General features: G+C 45.0%; 1 protein-coding gene across 1 annotated transcript; it reads right to left on the bottom strand.

Annotated features, from left to right (window-relative positions):
* Positions 1-915: 915 nt before the first annotated feature.
* Positions 916-10,373, bottom strand: LOC147627430 (eukaryotic translation initiation factor 5A-4). The gene is made up of 5 exons (XM_086814318.1): positions 10,099-10,373; positions 2,008-2,130; positions 1,861-1,917; positions 1,712-1,786; positions 916-1,553 (listed from the first exon to the last, which is right to left on the bottom strand). Exons 1-5 carry the CDS (start codon positions 10,219-10,221, stop codon positions 1,452-1,454), a joined length of 480 nt encoding a protein of 159 aa, XP_086670444.1. The 5' UTR covers positions 10,222-10,373; the 3' UTR covers positions 916-1,451.
* Between the last annotated feature and the right edge of the window lie 265 nt (positions 10,374-10,638).

Below are 10,638 nucleotides of genomic sequence, written 5' to 3'. Positions count from 1 at the left end.
CTGCACTTGCCAAATGAATATTAGGTCTTCAACTCCACCAAAAGCCTCAACAAAGGGTAAAGCCTAATCATGAAGAACAGGATTTCTTCATCATCAAAAAACAATGCAAGCAATGAAGAAGAGGCCAGCCTCATAAGAAATAATGCATAGGCCTTCAAAACAAGCTTCCTTGTATCAAAGCCACTCGCATATTATCCATACTCTTTTATCAAGCCTCACCTTGACTAAGTCAAGGAAACAAAGATTGCTAAGGTAAATCCAAACATGTCAAAGGCGAAAGTGGTGAAACTATAGCTGGAGATCGCTTTGTAAATCCACGCGTGTCTACTTGTTTTGAGGGGGAGTGTTAAATAAGCAAATAATCTTCCATCAACAAATAGTGTGCAAAAGGTTCCAAGGCTCTTAAGTTTTTTGGACTCACTTTTATTTACTTTTAGTGCCTATAGAAGGTTCAACCACTAATAGCCAAAAAAAACTCTATGGCTCATTCTCACTTTTGCCGTGTGTGTGTTAATCTTAATGATTTTAGGGTTTTCCCCTGCTTTATGCTTTTGCATTGTTAATCTGTTGAGTCCTGAAATTCGGGTTGTGCAACAACGTATCTAATCGTAAAGATTGTTCATGTATCAGTCAATAGTCATTGATCCCTTCAACCTCTCATTAGCACTGGACAGCTTAGCTAGTCTTATTAGTTGTACAAGCCCAACCCCTTATCTCCATTCATAAACATTGAATATACGCCTGTTCCATGGATGAAGCTGAGAGCTCTAAAGACCTTAAGCCATGAAAGGCTTAAGGACATTAAAATAATCCTGCAAAATGTCAAGCTCTGCTGGTGTTCGTATATGCTTCACATTCGACCACACCTACGCAGAGCTAGAGGCATATACTAGATGTCATGTGTAGCAACCATTACTTGATGAAGGTTCAGTTCATAAAGTGTTCAAGAGGTGATCATACATCTGCCTGTCCCAAAAAATTAGATGACACATAGAGACCCTCCGGCATATAAATCAAAAAACAATCTGCACCAAAAGTATTACCTTATATATATTAATACTTAATCAATAACTACCTTGCAAAATTACCAGCAAAGCTCTGCTTTAAAACGTTGGCAACTGGGGATGTTTGGTTTGGAACTGGAACACTACATAGTAAGGGACTAAAAGCAGGCATATACTGCTGGCACCAACCCACCTCCATCAGCTATCTTCTTGACACACCTCCCTGTTGATCTCAAAAGCAAACCAATAAAAAATAATTTTGGACCCAGATATTTCTTGGGCAGTCTTTGAAACTTTCACTTGTTCTGTAACACCATCTACAGTAATGCAAAAAAGCACACGAAGAAACCAGACAAGTTTTCAAGCTTACTAGCTCGCTAACAGGGGAGGCAACTCATACACAATGCCGAGAGCATAGCATCCTGAGTAACTTCCAGTCCTCTGATTTTACTTGGGCCCAATGTCCTTAAGGGCACAAATCTGCTCCTCACCCATGGCAGACATAACTGTAACCACAAGATCCTTTCCATCTGCAAACCCATCTTTGATCTGCACAAATGGGAAAGTCGTAAGCTTCCATACCAGGGCACGCCTATAGCCACTCCATAGAACAGACATCTAATCAGCCTTCATGCAAGGATACTGACACCTATTCAATAGAACCAACATTCAATCAAATCCAGTCAGCTAGTGAATAAAACACTCACCTGGGGTAAGAGCGCATCATCAGTGGGAAGCCTCAGATCATCCTTGGTACCGCCATTGTCCATAAGGAGGCTAACCTGCATATATGGTTCATACACATCAGCAGCCTCACAACAATAATATACTCAACCTGGGCAATGCATTAACTTACAAAGCCATCCTCCGAAATGTCAATCAACTGATAGTCAACACGAGTAACTTCAGGAACCTGAAACAACAGGTGGTTTAGTATAAAAACATTGGCAGTCTGCTTATGTGGTAAAACCTAACGAAGAGGTAAATGTGTCTGGAGTCATACATCACAGTTGTGAGAGGAAGGCACAATATCTTCCAGCTTCTTGCCTGTAAAGATGTCAATTGCCACAAAGTGACACTTGGCATGGCCGTGCTTCCCAGTTTTGGAGGTGGAAACCTCCACCACCTGCCATGGCCACAGATAAAACTGAATGAAATGAGCTAAAAGGGCAAGCCATGAGGCAAAACAGACACCTGAGCTCACTGCGCACCCTAGCATTCCCCCAATACTGCCAGAATTAAAACCTATGAGGATACAAACCATAACGATCCATATCTGCAATTTAGAACCAGACTGCTAAAGGAGAAACGAATCCATACACAACCATCTGAAAAGCCATGCCAGTGCCTGGACAGCATAGGAGCCATGAAAGCCATATCCATAACCTGAAACGCTCACCTGGATCTTGTAAAGTCCTCACAAGACCATGCCCATGGATTATCTCACATAGAAAAAATGTGGATCAGGATAGAGGACATACATGTGGATCAGGATAAAGGACATACCAGAGAAACCCTAGAAAGGTCTCCATACACCCAACGCCAAACACGTCACGTGACCGCAATAGATTGGCTAGCGACTCACCACCCAACCGTAGGTTCAATACCTCGAACCACCCCCAAGCCTGAGGTCCAATTACCACGAGCCTGCCAATCGCCGGCCTAGTGTCCCATACCACCAAGCTCCATCGCCGAGAGATCCTACACATTCGTTCCGTAGTAGCCCCAAGCTACCGTCTAATAAGTGACCCCAAGTCATTTATATAGTAATAACCTAGCTATAAGTGGCCTGCTTTTATTTTTAAAGCTTTCTTGCTTTATTTATAAGTTTTCGCCATTATTAGCCCCTAGTTATTAATTATTAGCTCTTAGCCAATCTAGACCTCTTCTTGCTAGGCAATGCTAGCGCCCTTAGCCTACATGCGAACCTTTAGCCAATATAGACCTCTTCTTTCTAGCACCCTTAGCCTACGTGTGAGCCCTCCAGCTCCCCATGCCCTTGGCTAAGCCTTAACCCTAATTTTGGATTAATCCTAACCCTAATCTTGGGTTTGTCCACGTGTTCCCCGCCCTAGCCCTAGGTCGGTCAAGACGTAACATACTCCCCCCCTTAATTGAATTCACGTCCTCGCGAATGCATAAGGAGAACAAGCTTCTGTAAGCAAATCCTCAGATCCAAACACCCATCAATAGCATCTACTCAAGTCTACTGCCTCTTATCTAGGCCAGTTTAAGACTCCTCTTGCAAAACTTTGCTATAAAGATCCAATTGCTTACTATCAATCCAACTCTCGTCCAAGAGCTGAATCCCAATAGGACAACCAAGTCACAAAGTGTAACAAGCTCTATAATAACTATAAAAGGCCTCCCAAACCTATCTAACCCAGATCTCCTAAACACAGTCACAAGATTATATCCACCCTTGAGCGATATTGGGTAACGTGCTCTTGACTTGTGTTCTCAACATCATCATCCCGCATGGGACCCTCGACAACACTTTCGTGATAGCCTTCCAGCATATCTACTAGTGGAGAATAAGGTCCAAGACAACCGGGTGGCTTCACGTGCTCGAAGTCTTTGACTAAATACTACCCTCTAAGTCCATGAAGTTCCGCATAGCATGCATACTTCCCTTGGAAAATGTGGTAGTAAAAGTTGAGGTTGTGCAGGTTCAGAAAGAAGTGAAAGATTAGAGAATAGTTTTAGACATCATCCCCTTGCTGCTGGCTTCCTGTTTGGTGTCCTATTTTAGCCTTTAGGGCTGACCATGTTAGCTTGAGGGGTTAGTCACCCCTCACATATTTTTCCCATATTTATCCCGTAAACCGGCCTCGGTCTTCAAACGAAACCAAAAGGCGGTGCAAAAACAAACTTGCACACAAAACACTTCAACATCTTTGAGGACCAAGAAAAGGAAAACAACCAGAGGGAGCTAGAGTGCTCCTACAAACAATACACGGATACCGATTGGCCCCAAAACGCAGTGGCACCCCTTGCGGTATTTCTTTAATTGATTATAAGAGAGCTTTGATTACAATAAGGCTGGAAACTCAGCCGTCACAGTAGAACTCCTGAAGCCCGCAAAGACCCTACATCAAGGCTTCTTGTCCACTCGGCATCCACAAACAAATCCAGCCATTGTTCACATCAAAAGACTCTTTCACATGAGTCCTGCATACAGAAGCTTTCTCCCATGATCAGGGCTGCCACAACCATCCATAGCCTCTCACCCTATGAACAGGAAGCTTTCTCCCATGATCAGGGCTGCCACAACCATCCATAGCCTCTCACCCTATGAACAGCATCACACCCTGACACATCTAGTGCTCCTGTATCACAACAAAAACTCCCAAATTGTCTCCCAAAAGAGAACTCGCATCACAGCACAGCATACCATATAGTAGACACACCTGTACACTCCCTCTCACCATTCAAGGGTACTATCCATCTCAGTCATGGATTCCCTGTCCCCTGTCCAATCAGTAGCAAGGCTGTACCAAACATGTGTCCACTCCTGTGACCGCTGCCTGCATGTGACCTATCTCTTGGAGAAAGCCAAATACATGTTTCCACATGAAACAAAGACCTATTTCAGCAAGCATCGGGTGACCTGTTTTCCCATGAAACATCTGGTCTAGCCCAGCATGAAACCCATGTCCTGTTTCCACTTGAAAACATTCTTAGCACATACTCAAATGTAGTGCCAGCACAACACACAAACAAAAGATAGAGCTCTTACTGAATATGTCTGGCTGTATTTCTGCTCCACAACTGTGTTACATAGGTATGCCCAAAACTGCAGGTCCCTCTGTACCTTCCAAAAGCAGGAAGAAAGCAATCTGCTCCATGGGTATGCACCCATGAAAGCTTGCATCGCTCCCATGCCAAGAAACATAACCAGGTGACCTTGTACTTGCAGCCAATAACCCATGTACACAGTGTACTTGCAGCCAAGCAAAAACAGCCCATAAATAGTCTCAAAACATCCCTCTTGCAAGGATGACCAACATACTTGTGCACCTCTGTCCAGCAGCCCACTGGTCTTCTCCCTCCAAAAAGCAAAGAGAGAGAGGAAGGTTCAGCGCCACAGCAGCCAATCAGCCAACCTTCTCTCTTCAAAAAAAAAAAGTAAGGCTGGTCTGCGTCTGTGTTATCTGTAGCACAGCAGCCAGAGAAGCGCAGCCCATGCACTCTCCCAAAAAGCAAGAGTAGCGCTGCCTGCCAGCAGTCCTTCCAGAAAAGCATGAAAGAGAGAGAGAGCCCCAAGGCGCATGTGCAGTCCCACTATTTTTCCACCAGTAGAAAGGTGCATCCAGCCATCTACTTTCTGCTGTTCAGCCCCTGTGCACCCCTGCAAAACTGCCCGCCAGTCTTCCAAAAACCTGTATCAGCCCTCAGCATGCAGCCGACAGTCACTGGAGAGAGAGAGAGAGAGAGAGAGAGAGAGAGCATGTGCCGCAGCTCCAGCCTGCCTCTTCCTGCTCTTCAACCCTCCGCCGTCTTTTCACCAATAGAGAGGCGCATAAAGCAGCCCACCAGTCCCTTTTTAGAAAAAGCACACACATGGCCCCAATAATAGCATATGGGCCACGTTTACTTCATAAAGCGTCTTATCAAGTTTTTAAAGGCTTTTAAAATCTTCTGTCCCCTTCCCCCACATGGGGTTGTGAAAAAGGGACCTTTATAAAACCTTGAGTCCTTTTTGACTTCCAAACCGATGCCATTCACACTGTCCACCATGTCCCCGTGCACACCTGCATACTGTCCAGAGAAAAACACAAGGTCGTGACATATCCCCATTTTATGGAGTCTTGGATATTTATCCTAGTCATGTAGACCTAGTTGGCTGCCTCTATCTGGGCATATATATAGCCGGGTCTACCCTCCTTCATATTCATTGCTTAGCATTGTTTGCTGCAGTCCCTCACATACGAGGTCTTCTCCCCTCTTGCTCGGGACATGTATTCTTGGATGATCATATTGAGAGCAACAGCTATTGGTCTTCCATCGCCAGTTTGACCTCCTAAGATTTCCCCCACCTGTTTTCTGCCCTGTTTCAGGGCAGCAGCACCTAGTGTGCTGCATTTTTCTACAAGTGTTTTCTACAGCAATTTGCAGTATTCTAACCCACCCCCCCACCCCCCCCCGCCCGGAAGTGTTGGCGCGGCAGCATATTTGCTGCGTTTTTTTTCTTCTACAGGTTTTTGATGCTGTTTGCTGGTCTGAGGACTTGATGGTACCATATCTCTTCTGTTTTTCCAGATTCAGACCTATCTATTGCCCCCAATAACTCTGCATTTTCAGATTTGCAGCCATGGTTGCTAGGTTTTTTTTAATTGATTCTGCTGGTAGCTCTACCTTCACCTGGACTTCTTCCATTGGACCCAAAGGTACCTTCTCTTCAGGGTTTTTCCTCATATGAGGTGTGGACACTGATTGGCCTGAATTTCCAGGTTTGCAGCCCTCTGTTGGTGCTGCGTTTTCTTCTCCAATGGACACATATCACTTGCAGAAGGGGGTCTTTTATTTGGATTGTGGCTTTGGAGGCAATTTGGTACTTGAGGATTTCTGATTTCAATCAGCGTTTTGCTGATTTTGGAGCATCTATACCTATGTTTTGTCCCTGGCCTTCCCAGTTACCCGGTTTCTTCATGTTCCTTGCCTTCTGTTGGCAGTGGAGTGCCTTTTTTTTCTGGACAACCGTGTTTTTTGCTACGTTTTGCTTCCTAAAGGAGTTTTTTAAACTCAAAGGGGACCCATCTCCAGCTACTTCACTTGAGGATCATTTTTTCAAGAGCTGTTTTGTATCTGTGGAGACTTTCTTCTGTGACAGGAGTTTACAAATTTTGGAGGAGAGTAGTGATCTTATCAAAGATCTTGAGCAAAGTTTATTTTGTCCGAGCTTGTGTTCTTTGCAGCGTTTGCAGAGAAAGGAGGGTGTTTTGCCTGTGAGGTGTGATCCTTTCACATGGATCATTTGTTTGTTACTGATTCTTGGGATCTACTTATGGAAGTCTTTTGCTATCAGTGATGCTTTTGAGGACCTTGTTACCATTGCAATTTATATTCCTGCTTCCCTTCCTCATTGTGAGAAGTCTACCTATGCCTCTCTTTGTGATGCTTCTGAGGATGCCCCTCCCCTTACCAGTTCTGCATTGGGTTTAATGCGGTGTGCAGGTTCGTTGTTTAGGAGGATGGTTTTTTGGACCCAGTGGGATGTTTTGAATCTGTGGTTGCTAACCGTGCTTGGGACACAATGATACTTCCAGAGTTTTTTGGATTTGGATCAAAATCATGTTGGACTTGTACCAGTCCGACAACATCTTTTTTCAGAGAGGGATGTGGAGTCCTTTCATCTTGTGATGCCCACCTCAGTGGAGTGTGCTTATGTACAACATTGGGCAACTCATGGTACGGAGTTTGGGCAAATGGACCCCATCTTTTCCACAGAGTCTTTACATCTTGCGATGCCAACCTTTTCAAAGGATGCTTCTTTTCAGCATTTGGCAACTCTTGTTACAGAGTTTGAGCAAATAAACTCAGAGGGTTCCAATGAGGAGCAGCTTGCTTCTCCCAAGATTGATTATCTACAGGATCTCATCTTGGTTGGTTTTGAGGTTTTTCATACCTTCTCCAGGCTGGATACACAACATTCGACTTCGGGGAGTGCTCTTACACTTGGGTTTGGAACCATTATTTGGAGCAGTAAGTCGCAGCCTACATGGTTATTTTCTTCTAGAGAAGTAATGTACCTGGCAGCTTGTTCTGTTGCTTTTGTAGCTCAGTTGTTGAGGAGATTGCTTATGGAGTTTTCTTGGTACTTGTTTCTGCAGTCTTTCATCTATGATCGAGGATGGCGTCACTGGCTTCTAGGAGTTCACTCAGCATCCAGTGCTGAGAGGGAGTGTTAGACATCATCCCCTTGTTGCTGGCTTCTTGTTTGGTGTCCTATTTTAGCCTTTAGGACTGACCATGTTAGCTTGAGGGACTGGTCACCCCTCATAATTTTCCCATATTTATCTCCATTTTATGGAGTCTTCGATGTTTATCCTAGTCATGGAGGATTTATCCTCATCGTGTAGACCTAGACGGTTGCCTCTATCTGGGCATATATATAGCCGGGTCTACCCTCCCTCATATTCATTGCTTAGCATTGTTTGCTTCAGTCCCTCACATACGAGGTCTTCTCCCCTCTTCCTCGGGACATGTATTCTTGGATGATGATATTGAGGGCAGGTCCACACCTGTGTTTCCTCTCTCTCTCTCTCTCTCTCTCTCTCTCTCTCTCTCTCTCTCTCTCTCTCTCGCGTGTGTTTCCACTTTCCCTTGTTCCACTGTGCATTCTATCAAATAGTAGGTGAGAAAGTGTGTTTTGAGATAGGTAGTTGTTCCACACACACAAGAGCTACACTTCCCATTTTAAGGACCTTGAGCAAAAAAAAACATAAAAACTTACTTTTTCTTAAAAAACTTACCTAGTGCTATTTTTTTAAAGGAACAAAAGTTCATGCTTTGACAGATCCGGGCTCTGATACCAATGTAAAGCATAGTCACCAAGAACGAGAAACAGGAACAGGAACGTTCGAGGAAATGGAAATAGGGTAACGAGTTTTTAGGGGTGGAAACAACCGTTTCTTGTGACACTATCATTTGGGAAACAAGAAATGGCCATGGACACAGATGGGGTCCTGAAACGGAGAAACGCATTTCTAGAGACTGAAATGGCCGTTTCCTGTGACTATGATGATGTAAAGTCCTCACAAGACCATGCCCATGGCTTATTTGACATAGAACCATTGTGGAATCAACATAGAGGACATACCTAAGAAACCCTAGTGAAGTTTCCATAGACCCGACGTTGAACACGTCACGTGACCACGATAGATTGTGGCTAGCCACTCACCACCCAACCGTGGATTCAGTATCTTGAACCACCCCCGAGCCGGAGGTCAGAGTGCCGCGAGCCTTCCTATCGTCACCGATGACCCCAAACTAGCATCCCAGACCAGCAAGTCGAATCACCCGTTGACAGTCCATGGCCGAGAGATCCTCCACATTCCATAGTAACCCCAGGCTACAACGTGGCTACTTGATCTCGTGTCTAATAAGTGACCCCAAGTCACTTATATAGTAATAACCTCACTATAAGTGGCCTACTTTTATTTATAAAGCTTCCTGCTTTATTTATAAGCTTTTAGCCATTATTAGCCCCTACTTATTAATTATTAGCTCTTAGCCAATCTAGACCTCTTCTTGCTAGCACCCTTAGCCTATGTGTGAATCCTCCACATCCCCACTCCCTTGGCTAAGCCTTAACCCTAATTTTGGGTTAACCCTAAACCTAATCCTTGGTTGGACCACCTGCCCTAGCCCTAGGCTGGTCAGGACATAACAGAGCTTAACATGGAAAGCTGAAGTGCAGTGTACTGGAGAAGAAAGAGAAACCCTGACGATCATGCATTTGCTATTGAAGTTGTAGCCAAACAGAAATAGCAATCACTAGATAACTTAAACCCTATCCTTGCGGAGACAATTACTGATGACTAATCCACACCAAAAAAGATTAGCATAGAAAGCAAAAAAAATCCCTGTCCTTCCATTGTGACAATGGCTCGTGATTCAGAAACAGAAGACCCTGAACCTTAAGAGAAATCCTAACCTGAATGACATAAAACAAGAGAATGACGGAATTTACACGCGACCCGATGGAGAGAATAAGGTGGGGCCTAGGGACGGGTCACAGGAGAAAAGCCCTGTCTATACACAGACATGCGACCATGAAAACAAGGTCTCCCTAGTACCTACTTGCTACAACCATGGTTTCAGGCCGATGTTGAGTGAAAGCTCTGATCTTCATGGTTGCCCATCCTGCACATAGACAGGAACCTTGCAGAGACAGCTGATGATGATGATGATGATGATGATGATGATGAAATGCTTTGGCAATGAGGATCCCTAGCGTGCTTGCTTTTAGAAACTGCAAATTATTATCCAGAAGTCGAATGATGAAGCGATTCGGAACCCAAACCTTAGCGAAGACATTGATGACGATGCCGGAGCAATTAAGAAAACCTCTAATCAAGAGAACCCTCACCTTGCAGGGGCGGTTCTTGATGACGATGTAGCCATTCTTGCGGATGGTACCAGCCTGCTGCGGGAAGGTCTTGGAAGCTCCCGCGTCGGCCTTGTGCTCAAAGGTGTGCTCCGAATCAGACATAGCTGCCCAAGTTCAATCGCCGAGGTTGCACACACAAAACAAGAAAGGTCTATAGCAGAACCTGGCTATGCCGGATGCACGCTCCTGGCGACAACAAGACTTCTCATGCCTATCAACCGTTCGATCCCCTCCATCGGACGGCTACACAACTAACCCCTTAGGGTACGGCTACACAACTAACCCCTTATTGACCTCCACCAAAATCTCAAGATTGTCAATAGGACAAATGTGTGCAACGAGGATGACACAAGTTGGAGTGAGCGGATGTGACCGTTCTGTGTGGTCGCCATAGCCCTTTCTTCGTCTGCTCAACTCACTGCATGCCCCAGTGCTCTGCACCAAACCTATTCTCGCCACTCTCTGCGCACTTCAGCCGTGAGGGTCTCGCCACGTCGCCCCTCTGGGGCTTCCGCCAGT

Source organism: Cibotium barometz, chromosome 20 (assembly GCF_041138505.1).
Source record: "Cibotium barometz isolate CiBa-2024 chromosome 20, ASM4113850v1, whole genome shotgun sequence".
In the NCBI taxonomy this organism is placed as follows: domain Eukaryota; kingdom Viridiplantae; phylum Streptophyta; class Polypodiopsida; order Cyatheales; family Cibotiaceae; genus Cibotium; species Cibotium barometz.
The sequence above is the reverse complement of the archived record's forward strand: the minus strand, read 5'-3'. Positions and strand labels throughout refer to the sequence as shown.

Excerpts from the sequence above, each read along its gene's own strand:
- LOC147627430 (XM_086814318.1), bottom strand. The coding sequence starts at position 10,221 with ATGTCTGATTCGGAGCACACCTTTGAGCACAAGGCCGACGCGGGAGCT. Across the intron at positions 2,131-10,098 it reads TCAAGAACCGCCCCTGCAAG|GTGGTGGAGGTTTCCACCTC; the intron begins GTGAGGGTTCTC and ends TGGCCATGGCAG. Across the intron at positions 1,554-1,711 it reads ATGATGCGCTCTTACCCCAG|ATCAAAGATGGGTTTGCAGA; the intron begins GTGAGTGTTTTA and ends CCATTTGTGCAG.